General features: G+C 37.4%; 1 protein-coding gene across 1 annotated transcript in view; it reads left to right on the top strand.

The window, feature by feature from the left end:
* The first annotated feature begins 3,499 nt into the window (after positions 1-3,499).
* The window catches only part of LOC121512443 (glypican-5-like), a 101,862-nt gene continuing 83,525 nt past the window's right edge, over positions 3,500-21,836 (top strand). The window contains exons 1-2 of the mRNA XM_041791717.1: positions 3,500-3,747; positions 12,470-12,631. Of these exons, the coding sequence (XP_041647651.1) occupies positions 3,570-3,747; positions 12,470-12,631 (340 nt within the window). The 5' untranslated portion in view covers positions 3,500-3,569. The remainder of the gene's footprint in view (positions 3,748-12,469; positions 12,632-21,836) is intronic.

The following is a 21,836-nucleotide window of genomic DNA, read 5'->3' as shown; positions in this document are numbered from 1 at the left end:
CGTGTTTTTCTTGTAAATGTTTGCAGTATGATAAAACTGCAAAGTAGTGACTTGCTGTAATAATTTAGGAAAATCCATTCATATACATAAAAAAGAGCTATCCAAAAGGGGACAGCTATCTAGGGCCCAGCTAAACAGGAGGTCAGCAAAGTTAAAGTTAAGTTAAGCTGTGATAACAATACTTTACATTTAACCTAAATAATAACAGCTCTTATCAGTCAACAGAAAGTGTATTGTATCAATTTACGTTGTAGAATATAGCATTTTTCAAAATGTAAACACTTTCCTTAAAACAGAATTACATTTTAATAGTTAATATTGAAAAATTGGATGAGCATATAGACTAAACCATTTTAAAAGTGATGTCAGACAGCGCAGAAATTTAAGGATTAAATTCAATTTAAGTCAATAGGGTAAAGGAAGATAAGCTTAGAGGAAAATAATAAAACAGCTGGAAAAATGAGCAAAACTGAATGGAAAGCAGCATATATAGGTTAAATGGCAGTGAATGGCAGAAAATTTGGTGAAAATGGGTTTAATAGTGGCAAAAAATGGGTTGAAAGTAACAAGAGGGGTCAAAAAGTGACAAGAATTTGTTAAGAGACAAAAAGGGATCAAAATGAAAGTGGCAAAATTTGGTTTAAAGAGGCAAAAGTTAAAAAAAATGGACAGATGTAGGCTAGTGAAAGGAGTTTACAAGTGGCAAAAATGGTTAAAAGTAGTAAAATAAGTACAATTACTGGTCAAATTAGGTTACAAAAGTAGTTAAAAGTGGCACAAACAAATTATTTGAACATTAGAATCCAAAAAAAGCTTGACACACTTTTCAGGTCCAAAATGAGGTAAGGGTTAGTCAGCACGCTAGCACCAATGCTACTAATCCAACACGTAGGAATTGATATCATCAATAAATCACAACTGGGGAGGGCCCATTCACTGGGTTTTTTTCTTAGCCAATTCTGTGGGCAGGCCAAGTCTAAAATATCCGACATTGTCAAAATATATTATTGGACTTGCCTGGAGAAAGTCCCTCGGAATGTATGCTCATTGGCTGCATTAACACATGGTGTGTCCATAGCGTCAAAAATATCCAGGTTGCCAGTTCGAGACCCACACGTGGTACTGTATGTTTCGGTCCTATGCAAGATTATAGTTGTAACAGAAAGAATGACCACCCCGGTTGCAAAAGCGATGGCTTCTTGGTCATAACAACTGTTAGTTGTAAGCCTTTTTGCCAAGGAAGCTACTATTATAGAAACCCAGGATAAATCGTAAAAATAGGAGTGAAATGGGGGGAGGTTTAAAGCACTGTAATTTTTGGTTCGTAGGATGGGCATTCACCGTGGTGCATCGGTCAGAATGTAGAAGGCAGGACCCCAGGGTACATTTACCACTCTTTATTTGCTCCAGCTGAAGGTACAGCACATCACAGGCACTTATTTGGACAAGTTCTATTTGTTATCATGTGGTTCTGTAAGCAGACATAGAAAACATACATAAGGACTGGAAGAGATGAGGATAAACTACAGGTAGGTGTACAACAGCTGAGGAGGTATGCTAAATTTACAATAAATACTTACATTAATACTAAACATATAGTCTAAATAACCATTAATTGTCTTCCTGAAATGGCTGCACTATGGCTTCACACACAAAGCTTGCTCTTATTCAAAAAAGCACTAAAGCTGCATACGCAACATATATAACAAACATTAAACCAACTCCTCTGCACACAGATGGATTAAATCCTTATAATCTTCAGCTCATCTCACTAGGCAAGCGCACCACCTAGTGGCGGGGAGCTGACAAGCAGCGGCACCAGCAATCCTAGCAGGCGCCACACATCAAAGGAAACTCAATTGACACCAATTAACTGCAAAACTCTTGACCGGACTTACAACTGCAATTAGATGAACACTAAAACTTGCATACCACAAACTCTAACCAGTGAACTACTAAATAAGAAATAATATGAACCACAGATAGGCTACTGCTGCAGATTAAGATTAAGAAGTAATTCAACACTTAGTAAGCAAATGTCCACACAGTACAAGGCTTAGCAAAGCAGGGGAGCAATGTACATAGCACAAGCATAATATAATCTTCTCCCACTAACACCAAGAAACTCTATAACAAATGAAACTTTGTACTTACTTTAGTATGGAAGCACATAAACACAAATAAAGTCCACAATGGCTCAATTACAGGAGTGTGCACCTGAGTCCACACGATGCTAACGAGGCAATTCCCTGTGACATCACAGTCTGTCATAGGAGGTGTGGCTTACAACCCTGGGTCTCTTCTACAAGGAGTATGAAGCTTATTTATTCGGACGTGGGTTTTAGGCCTCAGCTACGAGGTTGAACTTTTCCTTAACAAGTCAGTGACGTTTGCTAGCGTATAAAATCTGTTTTATTGTTCGAACCCAATGAGGAAATCCAAACCCAACTCCAAAAAAGTTAGGGCACTTTACAGAAATTAAAATTAAAAACAGAACGCAATGATGTGCAAATTTTATAAACTTATATTTTATCCACAGTAGAACATAAACAACATATCAGATGTCGAAACTGAGACATTTATATCTCATGAAAAATATTAGCTCATTTTGAGTTTGATGGCAGCAAAACATCTAAAAAAAAGTAGGGACAGGGCAAGAAAAGGCTAGAAAAGTAAATGGTACTGATGAAGAATAGTTTGAGGAGCATTTGGTAACTTATAAGGTTAATGGCAACAGGTCAGTAACATAGTCCACCAACTTGTAGAAAAACCGGGTCTCAGCAAACTTTTCCTTAGTATTAGGTTGCAAAGATTTATATCTCGAGATATAAGATGGTGATCACCATCTACAGTTCATAATATTATCAAAAGATTGATTGAATCTGAAGAAATCTCTGTGAACAAGAGACAAAGCTAAAGGTCAATATTGGATGCTTATTATAACACTCATCATAACTGGTTTGGATAACACCACCAATCACACTTTATAAAACACTTAAAACATCAATTGCCTTCTGATTGAGTGACCAGCAGATGGCGACAAAGTCCCTTTTTTCAAACCTTTGTTCTTCCAAATTGTTCCCAACTGTTCGTCACTTCTATTGGACTTTTCTGCAGAAGCAATGTTTAATACAATGTCTAAGGTATACAATAGTAAAAATAACAACCAAACAGATGGAATATTGATTATATATATATATAACATGTGAGTTATCATCAATCCTCATATTTTTTTTCCAGCTGTGGTTTTATATTGTTCTTGAATGTGATGTTATCTTGACATTTTTGATGGCTACTGCAGAGTGGGCACATATTTCGAGATTATTGTGAAGTATTTTGAGTGCACATGTCAATTAGGATAATTGAGCTGAAGTGCGCACGAGAGGCAGAGAGAGGGAGAGTGAAGAGCGCGCGCAGTCTGACAGTAAGCTTAACGCACACACACTTAACACACACACACACACTTCCTGCAGGCTCCACATGAAGTTTTAAGCCACTCTGCACGGTTTGGATCTGTAGGAATTCATATCAACCAACCGGACTCTCCTCTTCCTGACTGAGATGTTGCGATGTTCCGTGCAGCCTTACAAAACGTGGACTTGTTTTGGCTGATTTTGTTGTATTTTCTTGTGTTACTGGAGACTGGCTGTGGATCAGCCGATGTGGACAGCTGTCATGAGGTGAAGACAGCCTACATGATGCGCCAAATAGGCCCGGTGGAGCTGGTGCCAGACAGGCCAGGAACAGGTCAGTGAGCCCCCTTGGAAATATCACAGCAGCAGCACGGACTTAAAGGAGACTTAAAATACACAGAGCAGGAATGTACTACTGTAACTTGGTCTATGTCTGAGGGAGTAAAACCTCACTTCAATGTTATATTTTTTCTTTGATAGGCAACATTTTGCACAAATTTAGGCCTACGTCTAATACAATGCATTTCTGATGCATCTGCCGTGCGTTTTACTTCGCTAAATGTGCCATATATTTTACTTATAGCTTTGCAGATTAAGGTAGTAAACACAAGCCATCTAAGGTGTTTAGATTGTAGTGCAATGTATCGCATAAAATCCTTTTTAAAAAGGCTAAAAAGCATTAACAAACTAGTTCAAATGATTTTCTCCAACTTGACCAGCTTCAAAACATATACAAAATTAGTTCTTCTGTAACAACCAATGAGAACTCTTTCATTGTGATGATGCAATTTGATGTAAATCACTATTATTTAAAAACACTATGTACTGTGCATCATAAATAAAATTACTATGATGGCTTCTTTAACTTTGATTCTACCGGGATAATTTCACCTGTAGGGCTTTTGATTCATATTAAAGCAACTAATAGTATTCCTAGTGTACCTATAGACAAAAAGACTTAAGCTGCCTTCACAAATTCATAGGATTCCTCTTTATGGTGCAATAAAATCTCATTGGATTTTTACAAATAAATAAAGCACACCATCATAAACCAGCTACTGAGAACCACTCAGTTAATATGAGCTTGGAAACCTTCCCATTCTGGAAATAATTAGAAAGAATTTCCACATTTTCCATATTCTCTTCACTGAAACCTCTTAAACGAACCCAAACAACCTCCATGTGGTGTGAAATGAAACTTCAACTTAATATCTCTCCTGTCATGATTATTTTAAGTACCCAAAATCTTGCCGTGACTTTAATCCCACACATTTCAAATCCATAGCTTCATAAACTCCGAGCCATACAGAGAGGATTATCACTGTGCTGCAGAGAGAGCGAGGAAGGCTATTTCTGTTGAAAACTAACCTAAATAGTCTGCAACACTTATATTGAGCGCTGGAAAGCATGCTCATCTATAAGTGGCGGTGTTAAAGATGCAGTTTTCTGTGTGAGAAGTCTGGCTCTGTAATATGACATCTCTGAAGTGAATGAGCACCGTTGGAAATGGACTATTGAATGTAAATGCACCTATGGAGAAAGAGGAAACAAATGATCTAAATGTAGTCATTCTGTTGGCAGTAAAAGTGGGGGATGATACAGATCTTGAGTTAACAGTATGACCAAACATAAAGTGTCCCCTTATCATAATTACACAGAAATGCATAAGAATCAGATGCTAATCTTGCAGCCATAATGAGTGAGCTGAAGAGAATCTGTACCAGACATCAGTAGATAACACTCATACAAATGCAACAGAGGGAAAATCTCTGCTTATATCTGTTTAATTTCACAGTGAGGACTTAGCATTTGCTTGCATTCTGCCAAATGTACCTCACAGTAGCTTATATGAGCCAAAATAGACCAAAGCACTGAAGTTGACCTGTAACTTTACTGTGCTGTTGCTGCAGGCACTGATAGTGTGCTATGAGTTTGTGATTTTTAACAGCTAGTTAACAGTAGGAGATGTTGACCTTTGCATTTACAGGCTGAAATGTTTGCTAATTATAGACGGTTACCACACCAGAATCTCTGCACAACAAAGTCTTTGGATGTACAGTGGGCATGGATAAATGAACTTCAGGACATAAAACACATTTTTCCATACAGAATTTAATACATGGATACGTCCAGATTAGAATGGTGCATGCATGTGTTCTGTTACAGTGCAGTTTGGCATCCTACTCCTGTAGCTCAAATGCAAAACTCCCAGACCTGTTATTGTTTTTTGTTTCCATATGTAAAGCTAAAAATCAAGGTGTTTTTTAGTGTAAATGTCGTCTGAATTCTGCTGAATGAGTGGGGCTACATGCGGTGGGAAAAATAATCATATTGCAGTTTATTTAATAGTCATTACAAAGGCTGTATGGTGCATGGAAAAGTGGGAGTTGGCTTTTTTTCAAGCATTTTTCCCTAAATTCACTGCTAGACAATCTATTATTTGTCACAAACCTACAACATTATCTGTACTGTGCACAAAACAAATTCTGACATCCAGTGGAGAAGACTGGACTTAATTTTAATGCAGATTTCTCATATTTTATCTTTAACAAATGCCCGCTTCTTCATTTGGACACTTTACTTATCCACACAGAAGTCAGTCAGTTAACTCATAGTTTTGGGGTGGTGTTCCTGCACTCTGTGAGTCTGCACAGCTGCAAACTTTTCTGTAGACTTTTTCAGAATTCACTGCAAAACTTGATGTGAAATATGTGATAGTCAAACCCCTGCTAAATGTAGGCATAACTAGTCTTTATTTAAGCAGTAACCAATGAAGTAAAAAAAAAAACAATCAAAGCAAGTAGGGATGTGATGTTAAAATCAAGGTTAAAGTTGCCAGTTCACCATCAATAGCGATTTTTTTAGACTTTTAGACTGTGTGCTAAAATTTAAAAATGCTGCAATTGAAGAACTACAAATGCATAGAACTATATTAGTTAGCATTTTTGTACCCAAGCAATGTGTGATTTCATGATCCCATTCCTCATGTTTTTAACCTTCGTGGACTCCTGACGCCAATGCAGTCTCTGAGGGTTCAGTGCTTAGTCTTCAGGGTTGAGACTAGGATCGAGCCATAGACAGGAGAAAGATTTACAAAAAGGGTTGAAGTGTTTGACCTTACGGTGGGCAAATGTGCACAAATAATTGAACAATATAAGATCCAGCAAGACAAGCAAATCCCAAGTTATACTAAAGTCATCTGCACTGTGCTGTAGTGAGTCAAGAATTTAAGTCTATGAACTGTCAATCTGATGAAAAAGTCATAACCAAGAAATACAGATGCATGGATTGTAAATATTTGGGCTAATACTTTATAAAATGCATTTATAACAATATGGACAGGGCTCAGATGGAGTAGAGATAAGATATGCCCACTCCCTCCTTCCTGCTGTCCCTTTTTAGCCACATCATTCAGTCTGTGCTACCCTTCAGATGAGATTATTAGACACTATGTCATAAACATTCAAGGCAGACTTACCACAAGCTACCTAAGAGTGAAATGAAAATATATAAAGACAGTAGTATCAACCTAGTTTTAACAAAAACATGGTTTATTCGCAACTTTGGACAACAGCACTGCATTACCCACAATCCTAGTGTCACAGCAATATCTCTGATTGTTGGAGCCATGAACTTGTAGCTGTCAGCTGCAATGAGTGATATAAGAAAAGAAAATTGAGTCACAGCTGACAATTTTAACCTGTAGAAGGCAGCCAGTATACAAATTTGAACACCAAATGGATCATTTAAATACTTTGCGCTCAAATGTCAAGATTTGACCCTAACTGATCTACAGTACCACCAAATCCCCACATACAACACTGATAAAAGAGTGATCTGAGGGTTTACTTAATTAAAAAAAAAAAACAATGAGGCCCATAGCCAATTATTTTTCTCATGACTTCTTTCAGTACAAGACTCCCACCATGCCACCATTTCTCTTGTGTTTGACCATGAAACCAGTTTGTCCAACAGGCCACTTCCTGTGCCCAGTAAAGAAAATCTTTAATTTTACTTGTTTCGAAAACAATGCTAAATGGGAACCGCACTCAACAGAAGTTTGTGGTTTTGATCATCAGTTTTCAAAACAACATCAGCATAAACATTGAAGGAAAAGTAACACCAGTAACAGTTACTAGAATAATGCACATGTGTCCAGCTCTGTGTGTCTCATATGAGGTAAAGAGGTGATATTACCATTGGCTGTCACAATGACTGAAATCATGTTGCCAAATCTGGATCTGGAATTCTGTAGATTGCATGGTTTCCAAACTTTCGACAACAGTAGCAACTAAAATTATAAAGAAAATTAGATCTTCGTATACTTTGGCATATTTTCTTTTGGTTGATTGTTTTGGCATGTTTTTAATTCATGTTTTTTTCAATTTGTGCTTTTGTTTGGCACCTTTGGCCCTTTGTCCAAGCCTTCAATCAGTGGTATGAAGAATGAGGTGCTGCATTACAAATGAATGGTAGCTATCTCAGTCATTTATTCCACAGACAGCCCGCGCTAATATGACCAGCTGAGAGTTTGACACAGGTCAAACAGGTGTGTGTGCTCTAGTGAGGGAGGGAGAGAGATTGTCAGACCTAGGTGGACAGTCAGTTTCTCTCATCTAACTGATCTTTATCTAAGTCAGCTGATTGATAGCTTGGCTTACTGAAGTTCAGACTGTTTTTTTTGTACATGCTCACCATGTACACTAACAGTTTATTGCAAGTGAAGTGTCACATACTGTCTGTCATCATGTCAGCTCCCAAAGGTTATATGTACAACCCCAATTCCAAAAAAGTTGGGGCACTGTTAAAAAAAAAAAAAACAGAATGAATGATTTTAAAATCTCATAAACCCATATTTTATTTACTGCAGAATCTAAACAAATATCAGATGTTGAAACAGAGACATTTTACCATTTAATGAAAAATACTATCTCATTTACATTTAATGGCAGCAAAACATCTCCAAAAAGGAGAGACAAGGCAACAAAAGGCTGGAAAAGTAAGTGGTACTAATGGAAAAACAGCTGGAGCATCTGGCAACTAATTTGGCTAATTTGTAACAGGTCAGTAACATGAATGTGTACAAAGAATATGCTATATGTGAACTGGGCAAAACTCATTTAAAATGGACAGAGACAAAATGGAAAACTGTTCTGTGGTCAGATGACTCAAAATTTGAAATTATTTTTGAAACCAAAGATGCCATGTCCTGTGGACGAGAGGAGAGGGACCATATAGCACACAGTTCAAGCACCTGCATCTCTGATGGTATAGGGTTACATTAGTGCCTATGGCATGGGCAGCTTGCACATCTGGAAAGACACAATCAGTGCTGGAAAAGGATATAGAGATTATAAAGCAACATATGTCTTTTTCAGAGAAGGTCTTTCATATTTCAGCAAGACAGCGCTTAACCCATACAGCATCCATCACAACAGCATGGCTTCACAGTAGAAGAGTCTGAGTGCTGACCAGGTTTGCCTGCGGTCCAGACCTTTCACCAACAGTAAACATTTGGCACATCATAAAACATAGTAAAAATCCAAGAAAGAAGTCCCAGAACTACTGAGCAGCTTGACAAGAATGGGACAACATTCTTCTCCCAAAATCCACTCCAAGTCCAGTCTCAGCCCCCAGCCCTGCCCCCACTTTATTTTAAGATCTAATGCTGCCATCTAATTATGAATGAGCTAATATGTTTCTTGAAATGGTAAAATGTCTCAGTTTCAGCATCTGATATGTTGTTTAGATTTTATTGTGAGGAAAAAATGGGTTTATGAGATTTACAAATGATTGCATTCTTTATTTATTCACATCTTACACAGTGCCCCAACTTTTTTGGAATTGGGATTGTGTTATCATGAAGTCCGCTTGACACGAGTCTTAAGATCACTGCGCCCTTAATACATCTATAAAGGGTCGTCAGTATAGAGTTAGGTGGATATATCTCCAGCAATAGAACATGATATTTAAAAGAATGAGTGGAGCTGTCACCTAATAATAAGAATAGTTGTGTTAATGTGACCTTACAATAAAACTCAAGCAGGTGCATGTTTCCTTAAAGAGCTATGTGACACAGCCATGCTGTGCAGAAAGCTATAGAGAAAATATGTGGGAATTGAACCCTATGGTCTTCTGATTGCAGAATGAGCAACTCTACCGACTGAGCAATACTGCAATTCAGTGTTAATTCAGGGTTAAAATGTATTTTCTGCTATTTGGCCGGTATCCTCCGCTATCATGCCAAATCTCTTCACTTTGTTTAGTTCTGTGCAGCATGACCCAACTCTTGTCTTCTTCCTCTTTTATCTCCCTGTCAACTCCTTTTTGTCCAATTAACTTGTGTTCATGTGACCCGCATTCATGCCATAACCAAGCCTATGAGGAGTCATAAAGTGGAGATGCAGAGTTTTAAATACAGCCCTTTTTTCACTCCAATAATCTTAGCTACAATTGATCATACTGTTTGGTTTTGTAACATTGCTTGGCATGATTTGACAAAAGCTTGACAGTGATGCTCGTTTTATCAGTTACAGTGGTTAAAACAGAGTTGTGTATCTAAACATGCAATACTAAACTGTCAGCATGATGGATGAAATAGATTCAGATGTCTGGACCCATGTTGTCACGACTCAGTGCCACTCTTGAAGGCTGGGTGTTGAACACATAGATAGATGCAACATCAGCAAAGAAGAGAGATGGCTACTCACTTAATTTAACACATTTTGTCTAATCCCAATATTTTTATTGCAGTTGCATCTTCATTATTTGAAGCTTGAAAAATGGAAACCACACTGATATACAGTCGTGTGTAAGTTTAAGGCATGTAGGGCACTAAGGATTCACCACAAGTGTTGCATGGCAGCTGAGGTCATGCTTGATGGCATCTCTTTGTCCAGGACTTTTCACCCCTGGTGATATGCCTGGAGACCACCATTGGTTTTCAGGGCCTGGGACATCTACAGCACGACCAAGGGGCTCACGGTAACCACACTACCCACCAGGACGGTACCCAAGGCCAGCCTTTCCCAAACTTTAGTATTCTGTGGCCCACTTTAAGACCTGAAAATCTTCTGGGGCCCACAAAAACCATAATATCTGACCCCAATATTTACGTTTATGTATCATACTTTTTTTTCAGAAACAGGAGATTTCATTGTGAATACTTGGCCTTCAGAGACGTTAACATTACTTGGAAAATGGTTGTGAGGTCACAAAGTACAGCTCCAATGTCGATAATCTTGTTTTAATCAGGCATTTGCAAAGTCATCAAATTTTCTTTTCTCAATATTTATCGCTCTAAACATACTTTGTGGTGTAGAAAACTAGTTTATCCCAAACCAATTAAACTATGACACTGATTTAATACGTAGGAGATGCTGCATCTGACAGACATGTATATTCTGAATCATCAGACAAAATAAATGACAAAAATGTGACACAAGTTAAAACTAGTTGTGTTTTGTTATTTCTGGGACTTGAATAATATGTAATCACATTTTTAATGTTATGTAAAACCTGATTTAATTGTTTTTTATTTCTATGATTTTTGGTTGTTGTAAATGACCTTGCACGGCCCACCAATAGTACTTCAAGGTCCCATCAAAGAACCATGGCCCAAACTTTGGGAGGCACTGCCCTATAGGCCATGCTTACTCGCCACATACACCCTTTACTCTGCCCTAAAAGTGTAGCCTTTGTTTTTATTTCCCTTGATAATATGCAAAGACATCAAGAACATTACTGTGGTTGTGTCAGTCCTCCTTCCCACTTGATGGTGACCTCAGGTGGCTTACTCGCCACATCTTTGCCTCACTTCAGCCTCAATTTTTGGCCTAAACATGCCTTAAAGTTATGCACAGTACTGTAAGTTTTGCACTCCTGTAGGCTAAATGCTCATTGATATTAAGTATGGTTAACCTTAAAAACTACTCAGGTTGATATTCCTCCAGAAAAACCTAAAATTTAATATAAGACATGGGGAAATAAACAGAGAAAAACAATTTAATTGAACATATAGTGTTAGCTCAGGCAGGCCATGGAGTCATAAGTGCTGCCATATAATCTCATCAGCGGGCTGCCTGCTGTTTCGCTGTAAGCATGCTTTTGGCTAATTGCACTCATGCTGCCATTTTTAAACTGCTCTAACCTTGTTATACTTTGATGCTCCCTCTGCTAAATGCTGCTTTTTGCAACCCTCCTCCATCCCAGCTCCTCCTTTATGCTATAGCTGACATAATCAATGTCATTCTGTTGTAAGTGAAGCCTCCTCTGCTCTGGGTTTATTGCTGCTTCTCTCCCTGCCTCAAGCCTTCCTTGTAGGCACAAGAAGAGCAGGAACATGTGCTCTTCCTGCTTGATGCTTTACACATAGGCTTGTGGAAGGGCAGGGGGATCAAAGAACAGCCACACCACCAAATATAGATCACAGTAATAAGGGCAAATTAATAAAAGCTAATAAAAAGAAAAAAAAACATGTGCATTTCTTCACAAAGTGGTCCAGACTGAAATAACATTATAATGACTGTAATGCATCATGAACCATCATACAGAAATGTATACAATAATAATCTACATCATTAAAGAAAGCTTTATGCCAGCTAGTGCTACACTCTGGTCTTAAAACATCTAAAAGCTGTGAATTCCTCTTTTACTTGTGTTATCCAATGTGAGAAAATCAAGTTTAATGAAACTTTAAACTACCTTTAAGAAAAATTCTTCACCTCTGAGTGCTTTTTAAAAAGCTTAAAGTCAGATAAGAATTAATACTGAAAGTCTTTACGAAGAAAGAATTAAAAATGCATCAGATTTTGTTTCTATTATTCATGTGAAACTTGGAGCATACAGTGTGAAAATTTCAATCAAGGTCAAAGTAAAAGGTTAATAGCAACCTGTAGGCTTTATTGGGTAATTCTTTCAGCTAACCACAGGAGATTTAACCTCTTTGTTACTGAAAATATCAAGGGATTTAGTCCACAGCACTTTTAGACTATGATATGCATCATTAAATTAAGGTCTAAAGATCAGCCTGTAGCTATTTCTTCTATTTCTTTCAGATGAGTCTCTGCGAGTGTGCATCCACCCCGGGCCCAGCTGCTGCACCAGTAAGATGGAGGACAGCTACATGTCTGCTGTTCGCAGTGAGACGCAGCAGAAGATACGTTCATACAGCTTTGAGCTCAAGTATCTGATCGCTGGACACACCAAGGCCTACCAAGGTGAGACAGAGGAATGAGACACAGAGAGAGGAGGGGGTGTGGATGGTAGAATTCAACATTCATTCAATGCATGCATTATTGAAGAGAACATCATATTGGAGAGTTAAAGGGAGGTTTTTCAGTTGCTCAGCAAATATGAAAAATGTCTGACACAGTGTGAGGGCTGACATTTACAGACTTTCCAAAGTGTACCACCAAAGTATTTGTTTCACTGTCACTATGATTACAATTTTCTGTTTTTCTCTGTTTAATATCATGTGACATAACCTTTTATTCATCGAAGGACTGTAGCGTCTTTGAAAAAGTTAGATAACAAAATCACCTGGGGCTCTGTGAAATTGCAGTGAGACTCCGTCTTGATACAATTCCAAAACCTAATATTGGGTATCAGAAACCCTTCCAATGCCACTACAATTCAAAATATTATTACATATACATAAATACATATTATTATTCATATGATCTTATACAATTGTATAAGATAAAATGTATAAAGATTAATCGCACTCTGATGCTATGACATAAATGGCTAAAGAAGCTATGTAACTTCCTTTGGAGCACATGTAATAATTCTTAGTGCTCTTTATTCATTATTTTATGGATAAAATCCAAAGTTTAACACCATCCTAGATTGAGTGGTAATTGGACGATGGTGCCTTCCTGTTTCAAAAGCTATAAAAGTTTTGATGCCATGCAGAAACTCTCTGATTGTTTTGTTACTATGATGTTTAAATCTACCAGCAATGTAATTATTCTCAACTTATTGACAAGTTATGCGTTTAATGGTGATTGATTAATTTCAAGGCCTATAATTGATACATTTTTAAATCAACTGACAGCATTAGTATAGACCCGTTTTAGAAGCAGCAACATGAGGGTGGCTCAATTTAGCTTTATTTAGCTTTAGATAAAGCTAGCAGAGCTTTGCTAGCTATGTAGTTAGCGTTACTACAAGTTAGATATAAGATGCAAGCCAATGTCGCTATGATAACTTTAGCTAAGACTGAACCTAAAGTGAGCCACTGTTTCTGTAGCTTCTTCTGAAATGGGTCTAGTTTTAGCAAACATAGCATAATTTAACATAGCTAAAGTGGCTTTGTTTGCCATTGCTGAAATAGTCACATTGTAGTTTGCATAGCTAATAAAGCTGACAAAGCTTTGTTAGCTTTAGATTCGGCTACATTGCTATTTAACTTAAGTAGCTACAATAGCTAACGTGGCTTTATTTAATTTAGATTTAGCTGTGTAGCTACTTTACCTTAGTAGCTACATAGCCAACAAAACTGGGTTAGCTACTTTACCTAAGTAGCTATGTAGCTAATATAGTTTTTTAAGCTCTAGATTAAGCTTTAAAGCTTCTAAACCTAAGTAGCTTACAAAGCTAAAATAGCCTGGTTTACTCTAGATTTAGCCAAGTAGCTACTTTACCTAAGCAGCTACATAGCCAACAATACTAGGTTAGCTACATAGCTACTTTACCTAAGTAGCTATGTAGCTAACCTAGTTTTGTTAGCTTTAGATTTACCTACACAGCTACTAAAACTAAGTAGCTTACATAGCTAACATAGCCTGGTTTAATCTAGATTTAGCTACATAGTTTACTTACCTAAGTAGGTACATATCTTACAAAACGAAGTTGGCTACATAACTACTTTACCTTAGCTGCTATGTTACTAACACAGTTTTGTTGGCTTTAGAATAAGCTACATAGCTACTAAACCTAAGTAGCTTACATAGCTAACATAGCCTGGTGTAATGTAGATTTAGCTACGTAGCTACTTTACCTAAGCAGCTACATAACTAATGTCTTTTTGTTAGCTTTTGATTAAGCTCCATAGCTAACCCAGGTTCCTTAGCTTCAGCCTTAGCTACGTTAGCTGTGTTGGAGCGTTTTCAGGGAGGACACGCTTTTTCTAATCAGCAGACTGTTTACTCAGCTTTATTATTAACATTTTGCTCTGAGGTTGTGCAGGTCAGGGTAGGGTAGGGTTGGTTGCAGCCAACCCTATTCAGAAGTTTAATCAGATTTTTTTTCTGAAATCTGTAGCATGTATTCACATCTGACAGATGCAGCATCTCCCTGTAGTGGTCTGAAAAGTGCGGTCCATAGTGGTCACAGATCTGGGGTCTGTAGCCAGATTGTCTTGACACAAAGGCTGCATATTTGCTATCTGCTCCATGTCAAGCTCTGATTTACAAAACATATGATGCTAATAATTTTTTAAGCATCAGAATCCAAGAAAGGTTGGCAGTTTTGTGCAGTTTGCTCTTGTTTTGGTTCTGATTGTGAAGATGAGCTGTCAGCATCTCTTCTCTGCTGTGTGGACCGTCATTCTTGTCCTGACCAGGGCCGGCTCTAGCTTGGGGTGACCATGGGAACCACTGAAATCTTATGGACCACCCTGAAACCTTTAACAGTAATTAGATGTTTTGCCTTATTATTCCTTTATTAAATTTTTTTTCTTGAGGCATATTGAAGCATATCTTGACCTACAATGGACTGGTTTAACTTATTAAAAATAAGGTGGCCTTGTCATCCTTTTTACTTTTCTGTTTGTTGCCCTTAGTAAAAAAACGTTTGCTCTTAGGGAAAGTGTTGGAGTATTAGCCCGTCATTAGTTGCCGTCCAAATTTAACATCCCTACATTTTCTTTTTAATTTTGGGTTTATTATAATCAGGAAGTATCCCAACTTAAGAGGAGGATTAAAGGACGCCAATCAAAGTGACTTTAATAGCAGCTCTGATTTTGGTTTTTAACAGTTTTGTCAAGTGCCTGTAGCCCTCCTGTCATCCCCACTTTGTGTGTTCATCAAGAAATAGCTAGTTTGTGTCAGGGTTGTGGTGTGAGGCCAGTTTATTTTGTGAGGCGCCGCAGTGGCTAGCCAAACAAACATCTGATGTCCGATTGAGTCTTTGAGAGAGCAAACTCTCAGAGGGAGCGGCGGAAAACTTTGTTACAACTCTCCGCTCTCTTTCTCTGTCCGTCTGTCTCTGTCGCTGCCATAATCAGGTTTTGTTCGTGACCAACGAGAGAGCGAAGGACGGAGAATGTTTACATTCAGTACGTATCCGCAGCAAAGTGTTGTTGCCGTGGGCAACAGCCGGTCTCTAACGGCCTGCCCTGAATAGGAGGAAGAATACTCTGCTTGTCCACTTGTCTCTCAACGCTATTCAGCCGTCTGTGTGAGCATGTGTGTGAGATAGAAAGAGCTGGTGTGGGTTTGTGTGCCTGAATGTGTGCAGAGATTATGAGAGGGGTAGAGCTGATGAAACCCAGCAGACAGACATGGCAAACATGTACCTCTCTGTTTTCTCTTTTTTCTGTCTCTCTGTCTCTCCTCCCTGCTCCATCTGAATGCACTCAGGCTCACTTTCAGCTGCTATTAATGCCCTGTGGACATCTAGCTCATCCATGGGTAAAATTAATGCAAAACAGCCATAAACAAAGACAAGCCGAACAAGGCTGGAAGTGCTGCAAGTAAGAGGAGACAAGTTTTGAATTTGCTGCATTTACTTCAATTTTAGAAGGTTCAAACAGTGTAATTTACATATTTTCAAAGCCACTTCACACAAATTACCAAAAAAATGTGTGCTGTTTTCTCAAGAACCCCATGAGACAGCAGCATATGCAGATAGTTTAATGCACCAATACTTGGTGGTCACTGTTTTCCCAGAGAGATCTGCAGCTGCGTCGAAAATATGTTATCATTTTTAAACATTTATTTACTGGCAGGTTTATAGTTAGAGTGCCACTGAGAATACAAGATCTCTTTTAAAGGTAAATTTAGCAGCAGTACAGTGATTCAAACATATGTATGGTATGGCGAAAGGTCTAACAAAAGTGATAGGATCTAGGTAAGGAAGCAATTACAATTCTTAACTTAAATAGCCTCGTTACCCTTCACTACACGTTTAAATGCCCCTATAGCCATTAGCTAATCTTACTGCAGATCTGTCTGCAAGCAGTTCCAGGCTGCAGTGCTGGTAGGCAAACAGGCCTGAGTGCCAAGTACAGTGCAAACAAAGGGACAGACGGTTATCCCAGGTTAATGACATTTCTACTTGCTGCTTAAAGGAGTGAAGGAATGTAGAAATGTAGAGCCAGCCAGAGAGCTAGGTGAGATCATTGTTTGACCTTGCACTATGAATTAGGCCTCCATTAGGAAAACCTGAAGTGTGCATTAGAATTTCCCTCGCCACATTAGGTTCTTTTAGTGTTGGATTTTAGATTGATGTATTTTTTCTAAATGTTGCAAAGATTTTCAAAGACCCATCCACATCTGCATTGTTTCAATATGCAACAGATCAGGGTACATGAAGTCACCCAAGATTCCTCTGAGGAGAAGGCCTGTTTGAAAGAAGCTGTTTAAAAGTCCCTCCCAGTTCCTGCAGTTCCAAAAAATGAAAAGCAGGGAGGTGAAAGATGATTTAGAACTATGATAAGGGTGATCCTGTTGTAAAAATTTTTTATTTTATTTGCTTTTTTTCAAGTAAATTATTTTTGAAGTACAAAGTAGGCATAGTTCAAATAGAAAAATAGATCTAGGGAAGGGAAATGAATTGAAATTTATATTTAATCGCAAAGATGTTACGACCTACACATCATGCAAACATTGATGTGAATAACTGCCATTACATTAAAAAAAATCATTCATCCCTAGTTTAATCTATCTAATGTTGCGCTGGTTCAGATACATAATGATTTTTTACCTGTGCTGGTTGAATATATATGAGATAAGTAACTTAAAAAATAATTATATTTAGGTTATTTTCCGAAATCATTCAGCCCTAATAAAAATTGTAAAAATTAGATGCCTGAGTTGACATAAGATCAGATTTCCAAATACAATGTAACAGTGATAAAAATCAAACAAACCCAACACCTGTTTAGATACTACAGCAGAAAAGAAGAAATCTGAGGCACCACATTTTTAGTATTGTGTCTTGTCATGAAACGTGATATGCAAACTCCAGCTTACTGTCTTAATTGCAAAATCACGATAGCAATGTTTTTGACCAAAACTAAAGCTGCAGCGAACAAGAGTGAGCGCTGTCTAAATGCACTAGTTTTCAGCATCTGGCATTAAAAGATCTGTGATTTTTTTTTCAAGCTTTGTTAGTTTTTAATAACACTGAAAAATAGAGATTTCATCCATTTGGCATCGAAAAGAATTAAAGTGTCAAAAATGTTGACATTTTATTACTCAAAAATTGCACCTGTGCAATTTCTAAATCACAGAAAAAGATTGGCAGTGGTTCGCTTCCATGTATTAGTACAATTCAGACCATTGGTTCCTAACCGTCCTGGGGGGATGCCAAAGATTTCAAGGGGGCACAAGACTTAGTCTGCTCTGAGGATGTCACAACTAGATATACACATGCCAGATAAAGGCAGAGTAACACTCTCACTGAATGGTTCATCAAACATTTTTCTAGGGATGCATGATATTATCAGCATTATATCATTTGTGGCTAAAAATGTCATTATCAGTATTTCCAGATGCCAATATTGACAGACAACATATCTGTTACTCATATGGGCTGATAGTACAAATCAATTGAGCAGTATAAATCAGAAATCAGCGGCCCTTACTCCGCTGTATGATGAAGTTTGGATGAACTCTTACTGTTAAAAATAAATTGACGTACAATGTTTATGTAATCCAGAGGATGTCTACATTTGAAAAAGATTACATCTCTAATTTATGGAAGAATCAAATATTTGTCTTCTTATCTATTTCAAAAACTAGACTTTCACAATAAAAGTAAAAAGTCAATTTCAGCACAGGAGAGAATTAGTGCTCGTTATAATTTAAAATAAAAAGTGGCATCTATCAGTATTGATATAGGCATCAGCTAATGATGCCTTAATGTGCATATTTAACTAATTATAATACATTTATTGAAATAATTCTAAATCATTCTAATTTCATGAGAAAAAGTGTGCTTTTTGTCTTTTGGATGCACCAACTCTTTAATTAATTGCTCTGTGCATGACAGCAGTGTTGAACAGCTGATCTGAATCTCAGCGGACCGCCCCCCTCCCCAGAGCACGGTGATTAAAACCCTCTAGAGAAACTGAGACATGCCCAGCGCGGTTGTAGTCCGGGTCTATTTACACCCTGCGGATTACATGTGTGTGTCAGTATGTCTGCGTGCTTGCGTGTGTTTGTTCCCGGCACTGTAAGACCCCCTGTGCCCCCTCAAACCATGCCGCAGCTGACGTCCAATCACTGAGGGTAAAGAGCTAATCACATGACCCCTGGGTGGTCTTTTCTGTGTCACTTGATGCCGTCTGTATTTGTGTTGCTATTGCCAGAACGTGGGTATGCAAACACATGAAAGTGAGTCGTTCTCACTCAGGACTTGAGGAAAGAGACCCCTGCTGCTGCTGTTGCTGGTTTAACGCCTTATCCCCTCACTTCTCTCAATATTACTTAATTTAAAGCCCCAGTAAGAAGTTTTTAGCTGCTTATGAATCAGACTGAAATTAATACTGATGCCTCTACATGAGCCACAAAAGCAAATGAGACATCATAAAGATGGACTGTTTCTATAAAGTTACTTTTGAAGCCTGAAGCCATCACTGAAGGGTACATAGATGTCAGACTAAGTGAAAACTCCAGCACACTGCTGAAACAGAACTAAAAAAAAACACTTTACCTGGCAGAATCATCAGTAAGTTATAAAACTGACATCTAAAAGACAACAGAGAGTTTCTTCATTTTTGTTCAAAATTGAACATAAATGGACAAGACTACAAAGTGATGAGAGGCATGTCTACAGGGGGCGCCAAATCAACTCAAAACCAGAAGTGCCTTTTCCACAGAAAAACCCAAATCTGAGCAAGTTGATCTGAGTAATATCCAGTGAAAAAATCTCATAACACCTATTTTAAGGCACAGTCAAAGGACAAGTCCAACTAAAAAGTCTTTTTCAAGACGTGTTTGTGAAACATAAAAATATCCAGTAAACTTATTTTCAGATGCAGGAAGCGAAATCTGCTTGTTGATAGGGGCGCACAATACCATCAGCATGATAAAGGCATCGTCAGCTATGACATTTAAAAGTGAATTATTGGTGTCATCAGATGTTAAAATTTCTGCCGATATTTACAAATGATATTTTGGCTATAAAAACCTGCCTATATCTGCTGTAAATAATAGCTATATGAACAAAAAAGTAGATGGATTTCAGGCTGGACAACAGACCTAATTCAGCATTAAATTTTTTCTTTGTTCAACAGCATCAGCTTGAATTTCCCTCAGGATTAATAAAGCTTCTATATTTAAACTTTAGAGGACTTGAATTTTCATCCTCAAACTTTAAATTGTATGTTTTAAGGACTAGAGTTTTATGTCTTAACTACATTTCGATATCGCTATTAATTTCGGTGTTAGCTAAAACTAATTTGTAAATATGGGCATATTGAATATGCACAAATATCCATGCATCCCTATTTATGGATCGTCTTTAAATGAGATGCTGATCATTTTAGATGGTACGACTCATTTCAAGACACTCAGAATAAAGTATACTCATATAAACTTGTATCTAGAACTCAAACTTTTAATGCCAAAAAACAAAGTTCTTCTCAGTTTAAAAGCAGAGTAATCGTCAAACAATTCTGTTCCATATAGCCACAGAATATTTTGAGGCTTTAGGACTAACCAGGAATTCACTAAGAACCGGTTCAACATTGGTGTCAGATCTTTTGATGTATGCTGGCCATTGACAAATAATGTAAGCATGGGCTGATTTTTATCCGTTGCATTTAGCATGTCTAACAGCTGATTCAGAGGAGAGATGTGTTTTTGGGCAGAAGATATTGGACAAAGTCTGATCTGTTTGTATGGTCAAATACAAGAGGAAATGTTGGCATTGTTGGAGGAGTCTTACACCAAAAGAAGTGGAAAAAAATCCCAACAACATTGTAATCAGCATTGACCATGATTTTTGTGATCAGTGAATCTCTAGTCCTAATTTCAATTGTATATTGGCTGTGCTTATTTTAAAATGAGAATTAGCCATTGGCACTTTTTCTAACAATATTCGGTTCCTTCATAAGGATGCACATACACTTGAACTACAGTTTTATCTCTCTTGTACTGTCCAAAAAAACTGATTTAAAAGACTGGAGGAAAAAAAGAAATGTGGACTTTTTAAAAGTGTTTAACATTTTGAAATGAAGTTTCATCTGGACTCATGACTGAGGTTTAAAATATGTGTATTGTTTTGACAAAAAATGCTTTAAATGCTCTATTTGTGTGAAATCATTTCGCACGCTCTGTTTGCTTATTTAGTCTGTCAATTCAGAATTAAAATTTTGAATTATCTTTACTAACACATTTTTAGTTACTTCACGTCACTGGCACATGTTCTTACCACTGAAAAAAGGCTTCCATTTTTGAAAGTTAAAATATAATAACAGTGAATTATACAAGTTATCTTGGAATTTTGTATGTTTTTTTTTTTAAAGCAAAATCAATGAATTTTTTACATTTAGAAAATAAACAAAATTTTCTCCCATTTTTTTTTCTACGGAACATACATACCTGTTGAAAAGAAACAGATGTTTTTGGACACTTTATTTTAACTTACTTGAACAATATGTGTCTATACATATATATGTATAGATTTTGCAAACTGATTAGCAAATCTGGACTTGTATTAAATTTGAAGAGCTTCTATACAAACACCACCTTGTTAGATTCCTGCTGTTTCGATCTTATTTTACTTTGTTTGCAAATTTTGGTTTGTTTTGTTCAGTTTATTTCAAAGTTTTGTATGGGTTTTTTCCAGTAAAGGTGTAATTCTTATTTTTGTACAAATTGAAATATAGATATCGGGGGGGCTAATTTAATTTGACAGGGGCTTCATGTCATGGCTTATAAGTTGCGACATAATGTCCAAATTTCCCTAAGGATCAATGAAGTATCTATCTGTTTTACATAAATTCAAAATTGGAATTTATTCTAATCAGACCACATTTAGATCCTCCATTTTCTCATGAAACAAGAATTAGACTACAGAAAAGAAAGGATATACATGTTTGAATTATTTAAATTCATGTGTCTGTTTCCTATAAATGGCTGAGAGTCCATTGGCTGTGAATCTGCCGTGCCATACAAACCTATGTAGTTGCAGCGACACTCATAACACACAGTCGCACACAAAATGACTAAAAGTCATAGATACACACTT

The sequence above is a fragment of the Cheilinus undulatus genome, linkage group 7 (genome assembly GCF_018320785.1).
Source record: "Cheilinus undulatus linkage group 7, ASM1832078v1, whole genome shotgun sequence".
In the NCBI taxonomy this organism is placed as follows: Eukaryota; Metazoa; Chordata; class Actinopteri; order Labriformes; family Labridae; genus Cheilinus; species Cheilinus undulatus.
The sequence above is the reverse complement of the archived record's forward strand: the minus strand, read 5'-3'. Positions and strand labels throughout refer to the sequence as shown.